The 27,518-nt window shown below is 36.7% G+C and overlaps 1 protein-coding gene across 1 annotated transcript in view; it reads right to left on the bottom strand.

Annotated features, from left to right (window-relative positions):
• Nucleotides 1-2,579: 2,579 nt before the first annotated feature.
• The window catches only part of PRKCE (protein kinase C epsilon), a 648,280-nt gene continuing 623,341 nt past the window's right edge, over nt 2,580-27,518 (bottom strand). Inside the window, exon 15 of the mRNA XM_003758303.3 lies at nt 2,580-3,207. Coding sequence (XP_003758351.1) covers nt 3,061-3,207 — 147 coding nt within the window. The 3' untranslated portion in view covers nt 2,580-3,060. The remainder of the gene's footprint in view (nt 3,208-27,518) is intronic.

The following is a 27,518-nucleotide window of genomic DNA, read 5'->3' as shown; positions in this document are numbered from 1 at the left end:
ATCCTTTTGAATACAGTACATTTGGCACAGTCATGTTTACAATGAAAATAACACTAATGAATGGCAAGAAATTCAAATTACATCCACAAAGGAGAAAATCCTGTACAAATAAAGCATCACAATACAAAAAAAGTCCCTAAAACTGAATACATTTTCTATATAGCTGGAACTATTTTGCACATAATTTAAAAAGAGGTAATTTCTGAGCCTTTTTGAGAGAAAAAGACAGAGAGAGTGAGAGAGGGAAAGAGACACACACACAGAAAGAGAGAGAGAGAGAGAGAGAGAGACACAGAGAGAGAGAGAGAGAGAGAGAGAGAGAGAGAGAGAGAGAGAGAGAGACTGACTCAGTCACTAGAAAATATGAGAATAGGAAGAAATGTAACAGTGTGTCCATTTTAAGGAAATCTCTCTTTTAAGAATAAAATAAAATAACAAACACTAAAGGTAACAGACAAACTTACTCATGGAAACTCAATAAAGATTAATTTATTTACTCTTGGGGGTGAAAACTCTGCTATGGGATACTTCAATAGTTCCTAAGGCTTTGTATAAACCCAAGGCTTTTGAGGACTGAATTCCCTCCAAGGCTGAGAGAGAGCCCACTGGAGGTTGGGAGATAGGTTTTGTGGACACTTTCTCCCTAAAACCCCTAAAGAATTTCCAATCATATGGGATGAAGGCCCCCTAGATGTTCTAGCAACAGTAGAACACTATGAATAAATGGCATCTTCCTAGCTGTGTAGTTTCCTGGGACAAGGTGGCCAATTTTGGTCTAAATGTCCCAGTCTAAATATGGTGGAGAAAGAAAAATACAGAGAGCAGTAGTGACACATGAAAATTTATGGGCAGTATTATCATGTCTTCCTAAAAATGAGATGATGCAACCATTAAGATGTTTCTGTGCTTGTACTCAACTCCAGAAGATAGTCTTTCCCCAGGATATAAAGTCATTGAAGATAAATTAAATTAATCTAATGTTTGCTTGCTCCATTATTCACCGGTATGCCAACAGATACACATAGACTGATATAGCATAATATTTAATATTTGAAAGCATCATAAGAAGAGATAATAATTACACCTGAGTTTTTAAAAGAATAAATTCAAACTGAACATTATCGATAGTCTCAAAGGCTTTGACCAGCCAATGTGAAAAGGACACAGACTCTCTCGTGGACACCCAAGTGGACAATGTCTTTGAGCAACCAAGGATTTCATCTCTGCTGCCGCCATCACCCCCTGGAACATGCTTTTCTCTTTCCTATCACGGTCATGATTTAGCAGAGTTTTAGAGAACTTATATAGGGGCTCAAGCATAGCTTAATATATGTTTACATCTTTTCAAACAAAACAAATGAACTGAAAAAAAAACATCCCCATCTCTCCAACAGTAACTTGAACCAATACACATACAGAGTATTGCACCTGGACATTATTATAATTATTCTTTCATAGACTAAAGTTATATAATATGCCTGGACATGCAGCAGTTGATACCTTTATATTCAATGAATTAATTCCACAGGCCTGGCAGCAAACACTATGTACAAAAATCTCACCTGTACAAAAGGCAAAAAGCTTTATTGGGGCTACTTTGCCATTCACAAGTATATATATATATATTACATATATATATGTATATATTTATATATATATGTATATTTGTATGGAGGGGGACAGCTGGGGAATCCATGTCCAATGCTTAACATGGATTCTGTTTGCTGTGCAGTGGATTCAGTAAAATAGATAATCAAATGACCTCTGCACTCAAAGTACACAGAATCACAGGGGATGAATACCTGGAAATCAAAGTACATAACACTGTTAGTGTATCTACAGGAGGTAACTTCACAATCATTTAGCGGCATTCGCATAAGTTACCATTTCATACCACCACATGCGTGCATCCCACCAAATGATCGCTGTTCACATATCTTGATCTTTTGCCATGTTTTGCTTTCTCTTGCCTCTTCCCAAAGCAGAGGTTTTAGATTCAGTTTTATACAATTAATTAAAAATACACACATACACACACACACACACACACAAAACACAACATAGTAGTACTATGATTTTATAAAAGTGTGCAAAAGTAACACACTGCAGTGAAAAATAAATATAAATAGTTGATGCAGGATCATTAGGACCCAAAACCAGGAACAGAATTTTGGAACTGAGCTTTTCCTAGATCACCAGTGTTTTTGGCTCTCTCTCCAATGGCACATGCATTTAGGCAGAATCTCACTAGCTGGGAGAAGTGCTGCATGTTCATCTATCTATAAACACATGGAGATCCCTATGAAGACCCCTCTCTACTAAAGCTATAATGTTTTGTATTGATTGGATAATTTGGTTCTCATTGTACTTTAGCCCTTTAATAACCACCAACATGATAACAAAATTTCTCATTTTTAGATAGTTTGATTTTTTCAAATATTCTACTAATTTCATATACAACTTAACTGGAAATCAAATTGACATAAAAAATTAATATTAATTTCTTTCTTGAAATACCAGTTTATGAGAAGGGAAATTTTCCATCTCTCCACAGCCAAAAAAGTAGTTTTTTTTTCTTCTTCTTCTTCTTCATTTTCCTTCTTCTACTTCTCCTTCTTTTTTCTTCTTCTTCTTCTCCTCTTTTTCCTCCTCCTCCTATTCTGCCTCCTTCTCTTTCTACTCCTCCTCCTTCCTTTTTCCTATTCAGTAAAAAGCATGAAATTTGCATCCTTCACAAGTGACCCCTAGGATTGAACCAGACTTGCAAATGGTAAAAACATATGTCAGTGTGTTACATTTACAATTTCTGGGACAAAGTGATTTCATATTCCTTGGTGAAACAGAAATTAAAATGTCTTTGGGTCACAAGGTGGAAAATGGACCAGGCTGGGCTACGTTGAGCCTGGGGGAGATGGGAGCAAAAATACAATAAATAGAGTTGAAAGTGGGGGGTGTGGGCTCTTGGCAGATGTAGTTCATGAATTACTGAATCTCAGGAAATTTGACTTTCATGGAAACGCTTCCTGCAGTCTCCTGAATCATGTATCCTGGGGCAGCTTCTTAAGGGAGCAGCTCATCTCCAAAATATGAGAACCCCTTGAATTCCTCTTGATTGATCTGCTTAACAATTGCTTCATCAACTAGTGTGAGGACTGGTTCTTCTCGGGTAAAGTCTTGATCAAAATTATTGACATCTCTTTTGGTTTTCTGCAGGGGAAAAAAGAAAAGGAGAGAAGTTGAGTTTAGGCTGATCTTTCTACCCAGTAATCTCTACAAGGATTGACTGTACTTGATCAAAAGTTTCTTGCTCAGGGCATGTTATTGCTAAATAAGGAATAATCAACCTTTGAGACTATGTCACTCAAGTAATTAATAATAACTACTAATTATATAATTCTTAAGATTTATAAATCCTTTTTACAAATACTATCTCATTTCTCCTACCACTCTGAGGAGTGGGTGCTATCTCCATTTTACAGTTGAGGAAACTAAGGCAAGATTAAGTGACTTGTCTAAGGTTACAGAGTAAGTATCTGAGGCCATTTTTGAACTTGGGACTTCTTCATTCCAGGTATACCACTCTTTTCACTACCCCCCTGAGATGGCAATGGGGACAAGGGAAAGCAACTGCAATGGAAAGGCAAGGTTGGTTTAAAAAATATCACAAGATTAAGTGACCTGTCCAAAGTTACAGAATAAGTATCTGAGGCTATTTTTGAATTTGGATCTTCTTGATTCCAGATTTACCACTCTATTCATTATTACCCCACTGAGATGGCAATGGGGATAAGGGAAAGCAGCTGCAATGGAAAGGGAAGATAGGTTTGAGAAATATCTGGATTGTTTCTGATTGAGAAGGTGGAGGAGGAAGGGAATGATGGAAAAGCAGGTAGGTGGGACTATTATTCATTATATACTCTTTGGAGTGTGGGAAGGAGGTGATACATCATCAGATAGATTAGGTCAAACATTCTAGCCGTTCAGTAATCTGTCTCTCATTCCTTTGGAATGCTCTGCTCTCTTGCCTCCTATGGCTATGGCGCTTCTCTCTGCCTTCCATTGTACAGACAGATAAATTTATTGTTCTTGGCTATTGGCATAAGATCCCTTTCTTATGATGGCTTCTGGATTCTGATAGAGTCCAACAAGACATTCTCACCAAACAGTGGGGTATGAATGGGCCAGGCCGTATCAAACCAGAGATAATACCTATTTGTTAGAAGGATGTAGCATTGATAGGGGGATGGGGATCTAAGACTGAGAAGAAAGCTCTATGGATCATTGCCAACCAGGGAGGCAAGCAATTTCAGTAATTCTGAAATACTGGATAAAGACTCTTGACATCTGAGTTTTCCAAGTTTTGTCACTGAGAGCTGGGGAATATTACCTCATGACCCTTTGCCCCTTGTTTTTTCAACTATAAACTAGGGGAATGAACTTCAGGAAATCAAAGATTATTATTTGAATACCTATTGAGTGCGAGGTACTGCACTAGGAACTAGGGATAGAAAGATATCTGTAATACAGACTTTTGTCAAAGAATTTATATTCTAACAGGAGAAGAGATCTATAAACACTTAACTATGATATAAGGGAGAAAGTGGTGAGTAGAAAAGGAGCGGTCCCAAGGTTCCTTGGTTACATAGCATTAAATGCTAAAGGAGATACACAGAGGAATTCATGGACATTCTCATTCTCAGAGTTAAGCCTGCTTAGGGAAATGCAGTGGATGTATGTGAAAAGAGATCTTAAAACATAAGGCAATATTGCCCCCAAAAAAGTAACCAATGACAGAGAGCATTGTACAGTGGCTATTGGGCTGTCCTCAGACCTAAGAAGACCTGAATTCAAGATTGCCTCAGATACACCTTGTCTCTGTAATCCAAAGAAAATCACTTAACCTCTCAGCATAGACAGAGATACTTTCTATCATTCTAATGGAGCAGGTGCTCACTTGTACTGGGTTGAGTCATTTTCCTCATAGCGGAGTAATGAAAAGAGTTTAATTTGGAAAAAAAAGATACTGAGTAAATGGTATTTTTATTAAGTAGTACCCAAGAATTTTGGGTTGGGAGAGGTCAATATAGGCAGCACTGGGCAGGGAAGGACTCCTGGGGAAGGTACATGAGTATACTGGTAAGAATTAATTAATTCTTCAAAAATAAACATGTGTATACACAGACATGTATACACAGACGTGTATATGTGTGTACATATTTAGTCCTCTATGTATACATATAGACACACACATGCACCCACAGGACGAACTTATTGGTTTTATCTATATTATTAACATTCTTCTCATCCCTTAAGTCGAGACAAGCAATAAACAAAACAAAATGGAGTCTTCATTTGTAGCATTTGCTAATTTCCAAGGTGCAAATGCTCACATTTAAATTTTAATAATTGGCATTCTGAATTGGTTTGATTGGCTCCAGAATACCTTTGTAAAGGAGAGACTTGAGCAGGTTCTTTTAGGATGCAAGGATGTATTAACTGGATAAAACACCATGAACACAGCTAGAAATGTTTAGGGTTTTTTCAGGAGACAATGAGGAACCTAATCTAGATGGAGCAAAAAGTGCAGAAAATGGGTTTGTGGGAGGTCAGAAAGATAGATTGTAAGCTGCATTAAGGCTTACTTTCTCTTTCTTTAAACTCCCTGTCTTTTCTAGGGCCTAACAAAGTACTCTGCACATAATAACACTTACCTTTTGAATGAATGAATGCATGTATACATGCATGAATGAATAGGATGAGGTCAGATTGTAGGGGGGGAAAATTGAATGCCAGGGCAAAAAATTACAATCTAGGCTAAAAGGTATTTTCCTAAGGTAACTACCAAAGAATTGAACCCACAGTAATTGTACAAGGGTCAATGATTTGGAATGAGTATGAATGGATCAGAATTCCAAGTAACTTTGGAATGCTAAAGAATAAATCAGAAAAAGATCACACTAAATTCAGCCAGAAGTTCGGGGCAAGATTTCATACCAACACAAGGTGGGGAAGGGCTATGCAATGCTATGCAATCACTATGGAAAAAAAAATCTATGGGTTAGAGCGGAGAGCAAACTGGCCAGAAGTTTTTCCAAAAGAGACATTTATAATTTTTTAAAAACATAGGACTGATATGCAGACTTGAAGAAATAATGTGAAATAGTGTAAGTTATGGATTGATCAGTTGAGAGATTGATCAGACAAGAAAAAAGATGGTAAACAAAATATATAAGAAAAGACTAAAAGAATTGATGTTTATTTTAGCTTTGAAAAGTGAAATCTCAGTAGGCAAAAAGTGTAAGGACTATTATAGCAGATGGGGAGCAACTGTTTGACATAGTGGACAGCCTTCTGGACCTCAAATAAGACCTGGATTTAATTCCTCTTTTCCCCTAAAACATTTACTGACCAGGTGATTTCAGGTAACCCAATCTACCTGGATAAGACTCAGTTTTTTTTACCTGTATCAGAGGAATAGATATATTCATCCTACCTGCTTAATTGGGCTATTGTGAATACACATTTTAAACCTTAATGCTGTGCGTGTGTGTTAAAAGTTAATTTTTATTACTAGTATTTTACCTTTAAAGAAAAGAGGAAAATGACAAGAAATTATGTGAAGGCTTTCTGCTACATAGAAAAAATAGCTTCATGATGGTGATGGGGCCAAGTGATAGAGAAAACTCGGGGGAATCCATGAGTATCTTTACTTAACCCATTTCTAAAATGGGTTAACTGGGAGTGCTGTATTTTCAAAGTATGGTTTCCTTTACTTTCATGGCCAAATGTTTGGGATTAATTTGGGGCTAGAGTGGATGGATACTATAGTGGGGAGCTCTCTCTAATCATTTCTGATGATCTAATAGAAAAGACATATAAACAAATCACTATGACATAAGGGAGAGTGGGATAAGTAGAAAAGGAGAAGTCTCAGGTCAGTGATCTCTTAAGTTTTCTGACTCCTTGCTCCATTGTATTTATAGGTACTACAAGAAATTCACAGAAGTATCACTCATGGACTCTACACTCAGATGGCAAAGCCTATTTTATGGAAATATAACACTTGTAAATGAAAAAAAAAAAAAGAACTCAAAACATAAGGCAGTATTGCTAAGGGAAAGTATATTCTATCTCCTCAGATTTTCCTAGACCATTTTAAGGTCTCCCCTTGGACTCTATTCTCCACCTTACATCATAATTATTTCTAAACTTGTTATATTCCTGATGGTAGGATGCATATTTTGATAGCAGAAAGAGTATTCGCTACTTAGTTCTGTAGTTTGCAAATAATAAATGATTAATAAACATTGGCTCACATGATAATAATAGTGATAATAGTTGTCATTTACATGGTGTTGTAAGATTTGCAAAACACATAATAAATAACAGCTCATTTTATCCTTACAACAACTCTGGGAGGAAAGTGCTATTGTTATTGCCATTTTACAGTTAAGGAAACAGAAGCAGACAGCAGTTAAGTGACTTGCCCAGGATCACACAATTAGAAAGAGTCTAAAGTCTGAATCTGAAGTCAACTTGCTGATTTCAAGCTCATTGCCCTTACCTTTGTGCCACAAATATGCTTAGGTGAATGAATGAGTAAATGGGCACTCAAGAGAGTTGAGTTGATTTGGGGGCAAGGAGGAAGAAGGTAAGAGAGGGATGCAGAACAAGAAGTGGAAGATTGCCAAAAACAAACCCATTTAGTTTGATTTTTTTCCAGAAGCTGCCTTCTTTACAAAGGATCTTCAACTTCAATTCCCATGACCTTTCCATTCCTGACTGCCTACAAAACTGGCTGTTAACAGGGGGTGAGTGGGAAGAACATTAGCAAAACCCCAAGTAATGTTCTGTTTGCATTCACTATTTAGCTAACAGGTTATGCCTTGATTATAGGCTATTAGGAAAGGAAAAGCATGTTTTAATATCCAGAAGTACATTGGAATTTCACAACTCATTCATCTGAGGGTAGAGAGCCAAGTTCCATCAGCACTTAAAAATGGAAACACCTACAGTCAAATTACTACGTACGGCAATGAACTTACACTTTGTCTTTGGAATTGAAGAATGCACAAAAGGCAATGTCATAAATTTGGGAATTGTTACAAGCACACTTTCCCACCTGCATCTGTGATGTTCACTAAGCTCAAAATATCTTCATATCTCCCTCCACCTGATGAATCCTTAGCCAGTTAATAAAGCTCCCAGAACCACTGCTACCTATTTGAGGAAGCTTTCTCTGAATCCTCTTCTTTCTGTCTTTTCTCAGTCCTTCCTTCCTTCCTTCCTTCTTTTTTTCCTTCCTTCCTCCCTTCTTCCTTCCTTCTTTCTTTTATCTGTTCCTCCTTACTTCCCTTTCCCTTTCACTTCCCTTACTTTCCCTTTACCTACTTCCCTAGGTAAACTGAGGAGTCTGGATTGTGATTCCATGATGAGGTATCATTAGAACTTCCAAGAAGCTAATAAAATAGATAGGGAGATCACTAAAGTATATGATAGCCTATAAAACAAGGCATTATGTAATATTGCTGTATTATGACTATAGGCCTTTCTCCCACCTCCAACACTGTCCCTAAATCTGGCTTATATAAAGCTTGAGGGCAGTCTTGTAGGAGACATAATCACCTCCATATTCCAGTTAAGCATTATAACAGAGATTTTATGGAAGGCTGTGGTGATAAAATGAGATAATTTTATATGATCACAAAATCCTGGAAATGTTCTCCTGATCTGGGTCTCTGCCTCTGGATTATTGAAGATTCTGCTGGAAGGATACAACCTCAGAGGGTCTTGCCAAACTGGAAAGGTTTAGAGCATCATCCCAGCCAAAGACTTTGTTCTCTGAGGACCAGCCCAGCTAACAGCTGGGGGCTTGTCACCAGCAGATGGACCCTAGGTGATGAATTTGTAACCAAAGTGACCCAGGATTTGTGTCCTGTGTTTTCTCATAGACTGATCACAATAAACTGATGACTTCCTTGCATTCTTCTGGGATCACAAGGATAGTAGAAGAAGACACAAACTATCTATCTGTTACTAATGTATCTTATAATTGATGTGTCTTACTTGTGTGTTACAATGTAGGCCAAATAGATTCTTGAATAATTTGTATTTTTCTTTTGCCTGGTTATGGACTTACTTTAGGGGCAAATTTAACCATGTCACTCTTTTGCTCAACAAGTACCAGGCTCCCTATTTCCTCAAGAGTCGATATTAAACTTCTCTAGCTTCTCAAAATCTTGCCCCAAATTATCTTTCCAGGCTTATTATAAAGTGCTCCCTTTCCTGGAGTCTATGGTCTGGTCAAACTCACTCTCTTGCCATTCTTTAGACAGAATACTGATCACTGAGCTTTTATACTGACTCAGTCACATGCTTGGGATGCAATTCCCTTCACCTCCACCTCTTCATAGAATGCCTTACTTCTTTCCAAATTCAGCTTGTGTGCCACCTTCTACATTTCCAGATCCAATCAACTGTGGCTGCTTTCCCCGCTCTGTCCCTGTTTTGTACATAATTGGAATACACTTATGTGGGGGATCCCAAAAGTCTTAGTGCAGTTTTAAGCTTTAAGAACATCGATAAGTTTTAATCTTTAAACTTAAAACTGCATTAAGATTTTTAGGATACCCTGCATTTGGATATCTACCCACAACAGACTGAACATAAGCTCTTTGAGAGCAGGAACTGTTTCATTTTTGTCTTTGTAGCTCCAGCACCTATCACATAGTTTTGCACACAGAAGTTCCTGATAATTGCTTATTCATTGATTGATAGTTGGATTTCCTCGAGTATAACCTGTAGTGTGCTAATCAGGTTCATTTTGATCAGCACAATGTCATTGGTTAATAGGAGAATATGAAGAAACACCACTGGAAATTTCTTCTTGCATTTGGATTTTGTGTCAGACATCCATCATGGCTTTAATGAACATTTCTGGCACATGGCTAATTCCCCATTTTATGCCTTGCTTAATACACCAAAGGATCACTGAACAAAGATATTTCTTATTTCAGCTAACAAAGAAATCTTGCACGATGTGAGCTCACTGGGGGGGACCCATATTTTTGTCTTTCTTTGTAAGCTCAGCCATTAGTACAGTGACTAGGACATAATAAGGGTTTAAGTAATATTTGTTGCCTGGCTGATCCTAACATATACAATGAAGATACCTTCTTTAAGGCTATATTTTATTCTGGTAAAGCAAATGTCTTTTTTTCTTTCAGTAATTAACAGATATAAACACAGCTGGATCTCCTATTTTCTATCCCTCTCAGTAGCTGTAGGCTTCATTCTATTGAGTTTAAAAAAACACAGGTTAAATGTAAAATAAATGAAAGACTGTTCTACTGAGAGGCGGTACCAATTTGAAGCATAAATCGATTATAGAAAAATTTAGATAAATTCTAAGTGAGTAAATAAAATGAAGGGCCATTAAGGATTCCTGGGGAGACATGTCTCTAATCTTGGAACTGAATCAGGGAGAATGACCAAAATCTTGCTAAATTTCCCAGTAAAAGACAGGAGACTGGGGCTAATGAGCAAGGATAAGGGGAGGATAATTCTAATGTTCCTTAGGGAGCAAAGATTATAAACAAACCATCATGATAGAGAACCCATTCATCAGACACTGTTGATCACTATGAGAAACGGAGCATGAAATAAAACTGCTGAGATTAGCCAGTCATGCGCAGGATCCCCATGTTCTGAAAACTGTGCACTTTCCAGTTACCCAGAATCCTTTTATTTTCCTCTGTCCCTGCAACCCTGAGTTTCTTCATTTTTTCCTCACTTCACTTTTCCACGTTTCATCAAGGCTGCTGATTGACTTGCCATCCAGTCCTTATTTAAAACTGCCCTAACTATATTTAAATCATAATCATCAGTTTTTAAAAACAGTGGGCTTTCAGTTCATGTTTTGTACTAATTGTAGATCTGATGAGTTCAAATGCAAAGGGAAAATGCTTCAATTTCAGGGGTCCAGAGAAGGGGCCAGGAGATTTATTGAATGCAATCATTTCTGCTGTCTTTGTAGTCTTTCTCATCTCCTGCTGGTGTGGTAGCAGAATAACCTTGCCTTCTTGGCTTTAATTTTTGTTCTGATTCAAATTCATTTGCAAGTGAAGCCAGAGAAAATTGGGGAAATGTTTTGCCCTAAAAGAGAAAATTTTAGAACAGAGAGTTTTTGATTGAAATATAGTCCGAGTAGTTCTGAATGAGAACTGACTCACTGGATGGAAGTTCAATCAGTAGCCTTGATGCCATGTAGAAATGAAGAAACTCAAAGAAGCTGGGCTAGCTCTCTCAGGCTAGTTGGTCTCTTTTCACATTGGTGAGAAAAGGATTGTGGTTGAAGAAAAGCACTGATTTTCATGCCCCTGTTAGCACAAAATTTGAGTGTTGTCTTTCAAAACTCAAATCAAATCCACCTCCTCCAAGAAGCTTTTCTTTACAACTCTAGTCTTCCCCAAACTCTAATGGCAAATTTAACAATTTGATTCGGAACTTGGGTCTTTATGATGAATGCAAAAGTATTTTAATGCAAGCCAAGTATCTACTTAGCTTGGGGAAACAAATGCAAAAGCAAAGGTTGCTCTTACCATCCAGAGGTTTATATTCTAAGATAATACACATAGAGAAGTAGCAACTAGAGGCAGCACTTTTCTTGCTAATGTGGTGACTTGGGCCACAGGGAAGTAGACTGAAATACTTTCCAATTGAGAACTGGGGATAAGAAAGAAGTTGTAAAGGGCTGTTGCAGAGATGGTGCAGTGGTTGGGTCATGCCATAAAGAGTGGGCTAGCTGGGACAATCACCAATCATGGGTCAATAATTCTCAAATACATACTATGTTCCTTGAGAACAAGAACCAACCCTATCTTTCTTGCATCTTCCTAAAGTACTTAGCAGAGCAACATGGTATTTATTTAATAAATTAGCTGTCAAACTAAATCATTCACTTAATAATCAAACTGTGTCCTTTTTTTTACTTTGAAACTCTAATCCTCACATCTGAATTTCATTTTCTTCTTAGTTCTTTACAAAATATCCTAAAAGAAAAAAGTTAAAGCTCAGTTAATGAGAACCCTGTTCACCAGAACCCTCAAAGAGGGGGTTTTTCCACTTCAGTAGGTGACCCAAAACTCCTAGAGAAAAGAGGGGCAACTATATGGCTTCAGAATTGCAAGGGCAAAGAGAAACAGGATCCTGATGCAAACTTTTTCTTTTCTACTTTTCTACTTCTGTATCAATCAAGAATTGACAAGCATTTGTTAAAGATTTCCTATGCACCAGGCATTGTGCTTTGCCCTGGGAATACAAATCAAGGTCTACCCTCAAGGAGCCTCCATTACAATGGGGGAGACAACATATAATCATAACTATGAGAAACAGAGGATTAACAGAAGATAAATTTAGAGGAGAAAGCTCTAACTCCTAAGAAAACTGGAAAAGGTCTCCTTAGATGGAAGCTTTGGAGTTGTCTGGAAGGAGAAGCTATGCAAGGTTGGGGGAGAGAAAGAGAAATGGGGTTAATACTCTGGCCCCACTCATGGGCTCTTTTAGAAGGCCTTTCACCTGCAGGATAGCACTATCAGTTTGGAGAATTCTAAAGGGCCTGGAATTTGCTTTCCTGGAAAAGGGAAGAAGAAGGAAAGGTCTTTAAACTGTGAGTAGAGGTGATTTAGATATTATATTCCTTGAGCCTGAAATAAATGCTATCTTGTATTTGGAGAAAAAATAATTGATGGAGATAATCTCCAGGTAGTTATAGAGAGAAAATGCTAAAAAAAAAAAAAGTCAAATTGGTGATGGGAAATTATTCAAGAACTCAATGCCCAGGACAGATATCCCAAGTCTAGCACATCTTCAGATCAATCTTCTACCGCTATTGTACCTCTTTATCCAGGCATATATAATAAGACCATTGTTCAGAATAAGGCAACATGTAGATGATGGACTGTATGCTAACTCTGACCTTGGCTAGTTGAGGAACTCTCTCAGTAAAGTCCATTAACAACCTTCCCTTCATTTTCTTCCTCTACCCAATACTTGTACTCTCTGCCTCACTAGATCCTTTATAAATTATAAATGTTCTTTAAATGTGAACTATTAAAATGATGTTCTTGGGTCTCAAAAAGACAATCAGAAAGGCAGGAAAATGAGTTTCAGAAAGTGTTAAGGTATTTTTGTTTTTAACCATTAAAGCAGACTGAAAAGTTATTTTAGTTAACTCTGATTTGCCTTAAAAATTTACCTTAAAAAAATCAGAAAAAGTTCTGATTTACCTTAAAAAAAAAAAAACCTCCATCTTTTAGAATTTTGTTTTAACTGAAGTTGGACTTTGCTTTGTATTCTTTCCTTTGAAGAATACATGGAGATACATAAACAATGAATCCACTAATATCACTACAATATTAATCTCCCTGTATCATGCCCATGTTCCTCCTCTGCTCAAAAACTTACCATGGATCCCATTTTCTAATGAATCAATTCAAAATTCCTGTCTAACTCCCAAGATTCTCTATATTTTGACTCCACTTTCCCTAGCCAATCTTTCCCACTATTCTCCTTGCCCAGAACAGCTGCTCTGATCAGGGATTGCCTTATTGCTATTCATATGTATCATGTTCTCTTCTGTTTTTGTTCCTGTTATTCCCTCCCTCAAAAATGATATCTCCCAGTTCCCCTTGCATCTCTAAATTCTAACCATCAATCACAGTCAAGTTCAAGTCTTGCTTCCCTCTGTAAAGTATTCCCAGATTTTTGGCAAGTCCTATAACACTTAGAATTTGATCCACTGATTCAGGTCTTTGGTTGTGGTGCTTGTTCAGTCATATCTGACTCTTTATGTAGGTTTTTTTTTTTTGTCAAAATAGTTTGTCATTTTCTTCTTTTATTTTTACATATACGATTTTTTGGTGACATCTTTTGATTTGTGTGTAAATTGGATTTAAGTGAGGCGGAGTTACATGAAGTCTTCAGCCTCACTCTCTCTTCTAGCATCACCATTGTTCACTGGCAGGACAGAATCAAAACAACTGATGATGATTTAAGATGCAGCGGATGATCTTGGTGTCTAACCAAGCTCTAAGCACTCTACAATACCTTGCTTCATCTGCCTTCTTGGCCATTGGAGTAAATTGTTCTCATCCACCCATTCCAGCAGGGGAAGTATTTGCATGCTTAGGGTAGACCCCCTAATTCACTGTAGGGTTTGGACTCTTTGGTTCCCCTCAATCTGGTTTAGCTTATCTGCCAAAATGGTTTACTAGAGTGTAGCTGTTATGCATGCTACAGCTTCTTGGAGCCACAGATGAGAGTTAAATGGATAAGGTAGAAACAAATATATTTAGATGTACATATCTTCCTATACATATAGGTAAAATATTTATATGTTGTTGAGTTATTTTGCACTGTTTGACTCTTTGTGATCCTGTTTGGGATTTTCTTGGCAAAGATATTGGAGTAGTTTGCCATTTCCTTCTCCAACTCATTTTACATTTGAGGAACTGAGGTAAACAGAGTTAAGTGACTTGCTCAGGGTCACACAGCTAGTAAGTGTTTGTGAACATTTAAATGCATAAAAACGAGCCTTCCTGATTCCAGTCCTGGCACTCATTCACTGAACTAGCTATCTGTCCTGATTTCAGTCTTAATTATTCTCTAATTATTCCATAGATACACGTCTTGTTCCCCATGAGTTACTTAAAAACACAGACCAAGTCTTATTTGTAAACTTTTACAGTAAAATTATAGTGTTAGACTTTAAAAGTCCATAGCTCTTTCTACAATATGCCTGAAAGATGATTATCTAGTCTACATGTTGGGAGAGAGCAAAAATTATTGTTGGACAAAATGTATTACTGAAATGAAATGAGTCATAATTTTAGAGCTGAAGGACTTTATAGGGCATCATGCCCAGCCCCTCTCATTTTAGAGATAAGGATAATGAGGCTTAGAAAAAAGTTAGTGATTTATCCAGAATCATACCACTAATGAGTGTCTGAGGCAGAATTTGACCTTAAGACAGGTGCTCTAGCCAATAAATCATAATAACATTAAGGGTTTATTTCTGACAGATATGTATAATAAGGGCATATTATAGCTAAGTGGGTCTAAAGCCAGGTCTTTGTCTCCTTACCTAACCTTTTTTTCTGGCTCAGACAACAGACTAAGTCAGAGAGAATTTTGGGAATGCCTAGAACTACAGAACTTTATAAACTTAAAGCTCTCTCTATGCTAGTTAGACCTATATGTTATTACGTGCTTTGTTCACTTGTATTCCTTGTGAGTTATCCCTTGCTGATGGTGTGTGCAATTATGGGAGAATGTGCCCCAGCTTCTTTTGGAAGGGGGGAGGGGAAGTGTCGGAGATGGTTTATTATGCTATATTATCAAGTTAATTTGATTTTACTTAGAAAGCATCAGATTGTGGAGTCGGGATCTGAGTTCAAATTCTCTTTTCTACCACTTATGTGACCTTGTCACTGACTGTCTCTAGCCTTCAGTTACCTCTTCTATAAGAAAAACTTCTTAAACTATGGCTTGTGACTTCATAACTGAATATGGGAGTTGTGAAATTATGATTTATTATCAGTAAATGTTTGAATTGTATACCTATTTTATATATGTGATGGGGTCACATAAAAATTTCTCAGGTAAAAAGGAAGCACTAGTGGGAAAGGATAAAAGGATGTAGTTGGAGTAGTTGGTCTCTGAGATTCATTACAGTTCTGAATTAATGTTTCTATGAATTGACTATCATCTGGTTGACTAGAGACTAGAGCAGGAGACATGACTGACAACATGATATAACTGTCTAAAGTTAGTATGGATTCTTAACCCACCTCCCCCTCAAAAATGTTAAATAAGACATTCTTCAAAGATTTGTGATTTTTATTGTTTCAGATACTTTCTCCATCAATGCCAATTATTCTCTCCACATAGAACCATAATTAGAGATCTGAGCACTTGGGGCAAAGTTAGTTCAAATCAGTGGAGACTTGTGAGGTATAAGTTTGAGTAGATGGGGATAATAGAATACCTTGAACATGCAACATTTCCCACTTACACATAAGATTCCCAGAATATGACAGTTTCCAATTCTAGGGATTTATATTCACTCCAAAGCATAGTTCATTTGGCATGCTAATGCATTTTTTTCTCTAGATAGCCACAGGTGACAAATTATTCTAAGTTAAACATCCCTAGAATTCTTAACTAAAGGATAAAAGTTACTATAAAGATATAATAGAGTAAATAACATTTTAAAGGTTTTGCATAACAAAAATCAACGAAGATCAAAATAGAAGAGAAATGACAGAGTAGAAAATATATTTGAGTCAAATATCAATAAAATTTTGATACCCAAAACATATAAGGAATATCAAAAATACCCACAAAAGAGAATAGTTTTCAAAGATAAATTACAAACTATAAATGACCACATCAAAATATGCTATAAATCACTAATTGAGAAATTAAAATTAAAACAACTTTGACAGCTCAGCTCACATTGTGCAAATTCATAAAGATGGGAGCAGACAATGCTGCAGGGGCTGTGGGACGACAATTATACTGAAGTCCTTAGAGATATGAAGTGATCAGACAGTATACATATGAATTTGGAATTGAAGTGATTAACTAAACTGTCCATATTTTTTGATCAGTGATTCTACTACTAGTCATATAATCCTCCCCCCAATATCTCTAACACCTCTTTTGTACAAGTGCTGAACTGAAAATAAAACATCAACCAATCAGGGAAGAGCTAAAAACAAAACAAAACCCTATGGTATATGAATATAATGGGAAGGGGAAGAAAGAGAGCAAGCCTTTATTAAGTATCTACTATGCGTCAGGCACTACACTAAGTGTTTTACAAATACTGTCTAATTTAGTAATGAAATATTATAATACAGTAAGACTTGATGAATATAAGGAATTCAGAGAAACATGGAAAGACTATCAACTGATGCAGTAATATAAGCAGTACTAAGAAAAATTATATGCACAAAGATTACAATGACATAAAATAATAATATAAATATAAAAAACACTGACTAGTTGGAAAACAAATAAAAGTGACAAAGGACAGAGAGTAAACAACATACTTCCTTCTTTGAGACAGAGAGGAAAGGGTCTTACCAGAACAGAATACTATAGATATTATCAGATATGTTCAATGTATGGAATTTTTTGCTTAGTTGTTTTGCTTTAAGAAAGGATGCAATCAAGAGAAGGGAAATTACTGTGATACAGAGGCAAAAGACATCAATAAAACAATTGTTTTAATAAAATAAAATATTCCCCATATTCAATTGAAACAGAGTCTGGGCTGATTTTGCCTCCGGTGCTCGATTTCCTAATTGTGGGTCTATGCAGAGAGTGCGATCTACATTGGTGGAGAAAGTACCCAAACCTATATATCTTTGAACTATGTCCATATTGACTGAGGAACAGTCAGGTCACAACATATTTATAACTCTCTTGTCAAATCATTTCTCCCACTTGCTGTAGTAGTAATATGAGTAAACTTTTGGAAAAAAAAATACTAAGCTTTAGATGTTTACTCATTAAATTTCATATCCAAGCTTGTCATGAGATGACTTTTAATCTTGATTCTGACATGTGGTAGCAGTGCTCCCAGCTTCATGTCATCTACAAAGTTTTTTTTAACATTTTTATTTGAATATGAATATGTATGTGAACATATAGTTAGACTGAAAAAGGACAAGGACAGAAATCTATTGCACTCAACTATAAACCTTCCTCTTTATAGACATCAATCCATCAATCAATTTTGGTTTGTTGTTCAAAGAAATATTAATTCACCATATTCTGCTACTGATCTGAAGACATATTTTCCATCTTGTCCAGGTGGATCTCATGAGAGACTTTTCAAATTCTTTGCTAAAACCAGTGGGAACTATTATATCTTTAGTTCTACCAGTCTAGTAATACCAGGAAACAGTAAATTAAGCTAATTTGTCATGGTTTATTCTGAGGGAATCTATGCACTTCTTTAAAGTATCCACAAACCATCTGTTTAATAATAATAGAACAGAAGAAATTCTCTTCCAGAATTTTTCTAGGGATTTGAAAGCAGAGATCATTTTTTGCCATCGTCTCCTATGTAGTAGACACTCAATAAATGCTTGATTAGAGATTAATGTTAAGCTTTTTAAGTTTTTTAAGTCTAACCTTTGTCCCTTTCTAAAAAATGGGGAAATCTTTGGCCCTTTCCAGAGTCCTGACCTGCCAGGTTGTTGACAATAGTACAATGTTCACACCTTCAAATTCTTTTAACTTCCTGGGATGTAATTATCTTCCCCTGCAACTGGAAATTTGCTGCTTATTATTTCATCACTTACCTTAGGGCCTAATTTTCTCTTAACCATGTTTCTTCTACCCTTCATTTTTAGAGCCATTCATGCCTTAGTAGCCTTTTAACATTTAACTGATAAATGGAAACAAAATAGGGGTTGTGTAACTCTTTTTCTTGTTTATATGATATCACCTGATATTACTAAATCACTTTCCCTAAGCAAGAAACTCCAAAAGAACTTGACTGAAGTTTATCAAATAACCAGAATTCTGGGGAAAACCTAAAAAACAAACAACTAGTAGCAGAATTCTCTGTCACTAGTTATTTGCTAAGATTTACCTATTTTCCCCTAAAAGGATTGGTTGCTTGTCTATTTAAAAAGGGAAGGGAGGGACTTAAAGTTCATTTTAAAGTGTTTTGGAAAAACAATAGCATTTGGTTACACAACCTGTTATTGACTAAATTCAACTCCTCAACCCTACTAATATCCCATAGCATGATGAAATACAGCTAGTGGCTCCTCCCGCCCTTCCCACCCTGCAAACAACTGGTTTGGGTAGTAGACACAACTCTAGAAGTCTCACAGAAAGGAAGATTTTAGCTCATAGACACTATATCTTTTCACAACATGTTAGTAATTTTAAGAACTAGTAATTTGAATTTTTAAACAAACTTCCAGGGCAAAAATTGAAAAACAGCTTTAGGTAATGTCCAGCTTGGGAGGTCTGTTGAAGCTTTATAAGAAACATTCTCCTTTATGCTTCCACAAAAAAACAGAGGGGCAGAGTGCAACCAAAAAATCTTCTCCTTGACAGAAATTGGAAAGGAAGAAAAGAAAGAAAGGATGAAAGAAAGGAGGGAGGGATGGATGAAGAGATGAAAGAAGGGAAAGAGCTAGGGAAGAAGGAAAGAGGGAGGTAGGAAAGAAGGGAGGAAGGTCAGAAGAAAGGGGGGAAGAAGAGAGAGATGGAGGAAAAGATGATAAGAAAAGGAGGGAAAAAGAACAGAAGGAAGGAAGGAAAGAAAAAAAGGAGGGAGGAGTGGAGGAAGAGACTAAAAGGATAAGAAAGGAAGAAGAAAAAAGGATGGAGGGAGGGAGAGAAGAAAGAAGAAAAGGAGGAATGAAAGGTAGGAAGAACAGAAGAAAGAGAAGGAGGAAGGGATAAAAGAAGAAGGAGGGAGGAAGAAAAGGAGGGAAGAAGGAAAGGAGGGAAGGATGGAGGAAAAGTTTAAAGAAAGGAAGGAGGGAGAGATGAAGGAAGGGAGGAATGAAAGAAGGGAGGAAGGAGAGAAGAAAGGGAGGGAGAGGTAGAAGAAAAAAATAAGGAGGGAGAGGTAGAAGAAAAAAATAAGGAGAGAGAGGGAAAAAAGGAAGGAAGGAAAGAAGGGATGGATAGAGGAAGAAATTAAAGAATGGAAGGAAGGAGGGAGGAAGAAAAGGAATAAGGGAGAAAGAAAGAATGGAGGAATGAAAGAAGGGAGGAAAGAAAAGATGAAATAAAGGAAAGAGGGAAGGAGAAAAGAAGGACTGGAAGAAAAGAGGAGGGTATTTAAGGCAACAAAGCAAAGTTTCTTGGAAGTTTCCCTCACTTGAAAGCAGTTGAAAATCTCTCCAAAGCTAGTCTGGAGACTTACAGTACCTTTTCTTGATTAGGCTGCCTGTACAGAAATGCCATATACTCTCTTCCCTCTCAAAATTGAAGGGGAAGCCCAATTATGGCCATCTACCACGATCCTGACTCCAGAAGCTTGATTTCTAGAGCCCCCAGTACTGACATTGGCAGCACTACTACATGAAGTCTTTCTTGATTCCAGTTGCTAGTGGCCTTCCTTCCCCCAAAATATAATATTGTAATTATTTTGTATATTCTTATTAAAGTATATACTATTTCTCTTTATAGGATGCCTTTTGTCTTTGTGTTGCCCACACAATTACATAAAAATGAATGATGATGATGGTTTGTTAAATTTTTAAACAAACCAAGGTCTTTTAATTCTGATGCTGCATCTTCCCCTAACTCTTACTGAGCTCAACCCTCCTTGTTACACTCTTCTAAGCTCTGACCCTTTTGTAGATACATGTCCCACCCTGACTGATAAATATAGGGACAAAAACAAAAGGTTAAATTCAGTCCAGAGTTATTTTGGTCTATGTGATGTCAGGCAAAACCATTTTGGTTTTTTGACTATTTGCAATTTAGTGCTTTACATACACGGTCTCGTATCTGACAGCTATCCCACAGTCCTCAGAGCTGGAAGGGACCTTAGGTACCATCTAGTTTACACCTTTCTTTTTACAGATGAGGAAAAGAAAACATCAGACAGGCTGAGAAACTGAGGAAACAGATGGTTACAGCTTATGATTATAGATGGTAAAAAGTAGAAGTGGGATTTGAATCTAGCTCTTCTGCCTCTAACTCCCTACTATTTACATAGTACCCCATGACTTCTTCACCAGTTGTTTTGCTTATATATCTTATCAAAGATAATATTTCACAATTGATATCCTTTACCAAAAATGTGCCTGTAATATACTTTTAATTTTCAGCTGCATTATTACCACTTTCTCCATTAATTTCTTAAGTTTAGAAAATATACAAAGGAATAAATTAAGCCCTGGTTTGTTATGCTTGCTTATCTCTGAGATGTAAATACTCACAGTAAATAGTTAACAGTCAGCTCCAGGTCTGAACAAGCTGATTCCAGCACACTTCCCCAAATTTAAGAACCTTGAGCAATTAATGCCCAGTGTAGGGATCATCATAAAATAGATGAATGCTTGATGAATTGAATTCACTATCTTTAAATAAAACCCAAGAAAAAAATTCTGAACCTATTTACTTTGGGAATAGCCTAGACTTACATCTATAAAGCAATGGGGAAAAGCAATTAGTTGGGCAATTTGGCCCCTAAATGACAACAGAATCCAAAAACTTAAGATGGAGGGAAGAAGGTGAGGGTCAGATTTGGCCATATATATATATATATATATATATATATATATATATATATATATATATATAGTTAGATAGATAGATAGATATAGATTATATATTTGGATATACCCAGGTATATCTCCTTTGCTCCCAGAGCATGAGGATTAGATGAGAAAGGGTCCTGAAAAGACTTTCAGAAGCATGATTACCATCCCAGTGCCAAGACTGGTAATAGGCAAATTGGAGTGCTCAGTTCATGTCTGCACACAAACCTTTTTTCTAGATAGTGGGGAAGGAGCAAGTGAAATGTAGGTAGGGAGAAGTAAAAGAGGTGGAGGAAGGGACGCTGAAAATGACTTGGCAGTCCCTTTAGCTGATTTCTGCCAGTCAGAGCCATTAGCCCCGGGCAGCAGTACAGTGCTTCAGCTTGCTACAGGATCCATATGCGTCATATACCAGACCCCAACAGGGCACACTGCTGCTGTGAGATGGGCAGCAGCCCAGATCTGATAACACCTTTAAAAAGTGTGCGTCCTGGACTGGTAGTGGGAGGCAGGCCCAGAATAGCTCTGCTGGCATTGGAACACCTTTTGCTTTATAACTTGTTTTTAATCACAGGCCTTTCTGCTTTTCACTCCAGAGACATTGCTAAGGTCAACAGTGGTGGAATATTTGTTTTGGGGTTGTTCCTGGTGCTTAGAGAAGAAGGTCTCCTATCTCATCCTGGCAAGGGCTGGTGCTCCTGCATTCACCCCTTCTTAATCCCTTTTTTTTCCTTATTTGTGAAAATGCTTCAGATAAAGATCTTTTCCCTTGGCTCAATATTTATTAGAACCCTGCCTGCCTTGAGATGGGAACTGCAAACACTTAGACACCCGCCCTGTGAGGCAAGATGAGGTAACCTATCCTTTCCTTCAATCAAACAATATTCTGTGGTTTCCCGAGACACAATCCTGATGCCCTGCATTCCAAGGGTCTGGAGACTGTCTTGGGTCAAAGAAGGGAAGAAGGAGAGGCAGTGTGTGTGTGTGTGTGTGTGTGTGTGTGTGTGTGTGTAAATGCAAAAAGCATCAAATACAAAATTAGAAAATCCTTGGTTCAGATGCAGCTGTGTCATTTACTACTTTTGTGACTTTGAGCAAGTTGATTCACTTTCTTGGAACTTGGCTTCCTTATCTGTAAATGAATGTTTGGACTACATGACCAATGGGGTCATATTTTGGCTTTTAGTTTACAATACTAAAATCATTAAAGATTGAACAAGGAGAATATGTATCGGGGTTGGACCAAGTGCCCTCAGATCTTAGACTCCCAGAATGCTCATGGATAAGGAAACTGGGAAATCATTGAACATCCCTAGATGTCCGATTCTTCAACTGTAAAATAAAGGCTAGATCAGGAGTATGTCTTAACCTGGGGTCCATGCCCTTCTTTTTTTCATTTAATAATTGTACTTTAACATCACTGGTTTTCTTTGTAATTCTATGTATTTTATTTTATAACATTCTTTTGAGAAGGGGTCTGTGGGCTCCAAAGAGCCTATGACAGAAAAAAGTTTAAAAACCACTTGGGACTTTGTAGCTCAAAGTCCTATGGGGCCATCAGATGCTAGTCAAACTCCTACATTTTCCAGAAGTAGTGTGGTCAAGGGGAAAGAACAGTTAAGCTTGAGAGAGACAGGCTGTATTACAGTTCCAGCTCTGCCCCTGAGTCTCTGCTTTGGGTTTGGGAGGCAGATCATCTCATTTAGCTGTATGGTGTAAACCTCTCTGTAAATAGGAAATATAGCCACTAAAGCCCAGAGACAGTAACAGAGCAAAAAATAAGTAAAATTCATATCTTCTCTTCCCAAGTCCATCCTTCCTTCTGCTACACTACGCTATTATCCTTTATTTTTCTCCTTCCTGACCCATTTCAAATCAAACAAAGCCTGCAGATTTCTGAAGAGTAGCAAGGGAACTATCTATTTTTGAGAGTACAGGAAGATTTGTCTAATAACTGTTTCTGCCAAGAGCAGTGGGCTTGGAAAGTGGACTCATAAGAGCAAAGGTAATAAGTAATGAAGGAAAGAGAGAGATTAAGGAAAGAGAGGAACAGAGACAGAGGGATTTTAAAAATGAAGAAAGGAAAGTAAGGAAGAAAAGAAAAGGAGGAAAGGAGGGAGGGAGGGAAGGAAGGATGGAGGGAGAGAGGGAGGAAAGGAGTGAGGGAAGGAGAAAAAGAGGGAGACAAGGAAGGAGCAAAGGAAGGAGGGAAGGAGGGAGGAAAGAAGGAAGAAAGGAAGGAAGGAAGAGAGAGGGGGAGGGAGGGAGAAAGAGAGGAGAAAAATAGAGGGAAGGAGGAAAGAAAGAATATCAATAATATCTAAAAAGAAATACACAGAAGAAACCAAAAAGAAGTTTAGATGGGGACAATTTGAACAGGATAATTTTATTACTACCATATTACATTCCATATATACTTAAAAAACAAATTATGTATAGAAGTTCATGATTCATCTTCAATTTTCTTTTGTGTACTTTTCATACTAGGATATTTACATTTGTTAGTAATAGATTTATATTTTTAAAAAAGATAAATTTAGAAACAACAATAAAGTAGACTTACTGGAAAAAGGAGTACAATTTTCTCCCTCCCTTTTCCCCAGGGTTTGACCAGGATGCTTGATAATTAAAGGTTAGAGGAATGCTTAAGTTTGGGAGCATTAATATCAATGGCTTGGTCAAATCACAGTAGTTAAAATCACTTCTAAATCTGGGCCTATTCTGAATGTATTAATTTTTTTTTATCATTGCCACCTAGGAAACAAAAGCCTTACAGATTTGTTTTCCAAATACGATGAAAGGGCTTAGACTCTTTACCTCTCTAAGGAAGGGGGTGAGGAGAATTGGAATCTATACCTCAGAAGATAGGGAGGGACAGTTAATGAATCAAGAGGTCCACGGTGACACATAGAGGATTAATGTCACAAGTCTGAATCAGAATACCACCTAGGCTTATTATGATATTCCTTAATTTTGACTGCTAAATTGGAATAGGGATTCTCACTACTTCTGCCAACCAGATCTCCATGCTGGTTATTTTATCTTGTTTATATCATTCCCTTGAAATTCACCATATCTCTAAGACAAGAGTTTGTGGTTCTATGTGGGATAAAACAAAAAAAAATGGCATTTTTATGTAAGCAAATAGCCATTATTGTGGCCATCTTTTAAAAATGCTAGCATAGTTACTAAAAGACAAAAGAACTCAGATCAGAGTCAAGCACAGACAATAGCTTCCAGATAGCTGATGTTGGAACACACTTGCCACCTTATGGTAAGAGAGTTGGTAGACTACAGTTGTGGATATTACTGTATCGGATGGCTTTATTCAGCTACTTTTTTAAAAACTTAATATTGTGGGGGTAGATTCTACGAAGGGGTAATTGGGAAGTGATTATGGGAAAAAAGCATTAATGAAAAATGACTTGCTTTGTGCTGCTGATTCAAATCTATACTGGAAAACACTTTAGAAATAAAAGCAACATAGTATGTTTAAAGTATGTTTAAAGCACTTGCACTTTTTGTATTTTATGTTATCAACAACAATAACAACAAACTATTTCACTAAGCATCATTTCCTTCACTAGATCATTTTACAAATGAGGAAACTGAGGCAAACAAGATTAAGTGACTTGCTGAGGGTCACACAGCTAGTAAGTGTCTAAAGACAAATTTGAACTCATGTGCCATCTAGCTTCCCAGATGAGGAACAGAGTATATATATCAAGGACTGCTAAGAATTAGTTTGCCTGGATTCTGAATCAATCTAATCAAAAAAGACTTTAAATTGAAAAGAAAGGAGAACAGAGAAAATTGTGTGTATACAAATGTGTATCTGTGTATATGTGTAAGTATACACACATATATACATGTACATATGTAAGTATGTGTGTATGTCAGCCAAACTAGATAGGGAAGGGAATAAGCATTTTAATGGTACCTATTATATTCTTGCCATTGTACAAAGTGCTTTACCAATATTTTCTGATTTCATCCTCCCAACAAGCCTGCAAAATAGGAGTTGTTATTGTCCCCATTTTACAGTTGAGGAAACCGAGGCAAACCGAAACTTAGTGATATAACTAGTGTCCAAGGCCAAATTTGAATTCAGGTCTTGAGGGCAGGCCCAGTGTTTATCCACTGTACCTAGCTTAGAAAGCATACCCAAGAATGAAGAGGTGGAATAGAAGTTCAAAGCAGACACAATCAGGAATCAGCAATAAAATCCATGGCCTCAGGTGTCAACACATAAAAGCATAAAGTATAGATAATAAGGGAATAGAAAGCTTAATACAAGAATTTAGGTTGAAAACCAGTATGGTTCCCAAAGAGTAGACTTGATTCAAAAGAAACAAGTTAGAGAAAATGGGATGTCAGGAAACAAAAGAGCACTATAATAAATTAAGGCAAAACATTCAGGTGAGGAAATGCAGAAACCATGGTTGAGGGTGGGGAGGGGGAAAAGGAGCATGGCAACGAGAATCTGGCTGAAGATCATTGGAAAAGAGAAACAAAAGCAATATTATAAGAATGTACTACAGACAACTTTGACAGAGAGAAAATAGCTGAGCAGATCAGCCGATGGATCACGTTGGGCACAGAGGCATGATATAATAGTAGTGGCAAATTGCCAAAATCTGTATATTTACTAGCAGTCTTTACTAAAAGCAAAACAGGCAATGATTTTTTTTTACTTGCCTTAATAATAATTTCATCTTTTTAAAATGGGGTTCTTCTACTGGGGGGTGATCTGTGAAATTTTTAAAATATATTTTGATAACTATGTTCCAATGTAGCTAGTTTCTTTTGTTTTTTTGTTTGTATATTTAATTTTATGTATTGAAAAATATTACTATGAGGTGACTTACAAATTTCATCACACTGCTAAGGGGACTCATGATCCCTCCAAAGTGAAGAACTCTTGCTTTAAAGGTTAAACAATTAAGAGAAATTTCATTCTTGATCTGATATTTTATGCATAAGGAGAAAATATTTGATGGGGGAAATGCCAGGAACTTTAGGGGAAAAGTAATTTACAGCATCTTAGATTTGTAATAAAGGAGAAAAAAACAAGGTATAGTCTTCACATCTACCTGATTATATGAGGCTGTATAAAAAAGATAAGGGGGATTCCACATACTAAAATTCTGTAGGTGACATTGTCCTCTAAAAAAACCCAGGAAGCTCTCAATAATGAGAAAAAAATTCCAATAGGAAGGAAAAAAGGAAACTTGTCTAAAAAAACTCATGAAACACACATGTGTATATATGTATACATATATGAATACATTCATGTTTGTACTTATACACATATGTATATATGTATGTGTATATATAATTGCAAAATATACATAATAAATATATATTATACACACACACACACATATACACAATTGATCTTCATTCAGATTCTGTATTTGTGAATTTGCCTCCTCTGAAATTTATTTGCGATCCTTAAATCAATAATCTTAGTGATTTCATGGTCATTTGTGAAATGTGACAAAAAAAAAAAAAATTGAGTCTTCAACATTGCCTTCTTGTTTCCACTTCCAACATTACGAGCAAGAGTACTTTTTACATCTGTTTAGTGCTATGTTTTTCTAATTTTTGTGCTTTTTGTTGGTGGTGTTTAAAATGGCTCCCAAATATAATACTGAAGTATTATCTATTGTTTTTAAATGTAGGATGACTGCGATATGTTTTATGGGGAAAAATGTGTTAGATAAATTTTGTTCATGCTATGAGTAATAATGCGTTAGTTCTGTGAGTTCAGTCTTAATGATCAACAATATGGCATATCCACAAAAAGGAAGAAGCTCACCAGTCTGTATGTGAAGCCAAAGTAGATGTTGTAACTAGAGGCTTGTAGAAACTTAACATGTGTTTCTTCTAGGAGCAATAGCTCATTCTTCACTAATGCAGTGTTTATGGTATCTTTATGGAACATAACTACTGTGAATGAAGAGGTCTGATTATGTATCAAAACTGGAAGATGACATCAGTAAGCCATGGCCAGTGATCTTTGAAAGATCATGGAGAATGGGAGAGGTTCTACAGTATTGGAGAAGGACAAATATTTTAATCTTCAAAATAGAGAAGGGGATAAAATCTGTAAATTATAGATTCTCATTATGAGGCAAAATTCTAGAAGAAATAATTAAAGGACTCATTGATGAACATTTGAAAAGGAAATGATGATCATGAAGAACC

The sequence above is a fragment of the Sarcophilus harrisii genome, chromosome 2 (genome assembly GCF_902635505.1).
Source record: "Sarcophilus harrisii chromosome 2, mSarHar1.11, whole genome shotgun sequence".
In the NCBI taxonomy this organism is placed as follows: Eukaryota; Metazoa; Chordata; class Mammalia; order Dasyuromorphia; family Dasyuridae; genus Sarcophilus; species Sarcophilus harrisii.
Note: the sequence above shows the minus strand (reverse complement) of the source record. Positions and strands in the feature narration are given on the sequence as shown.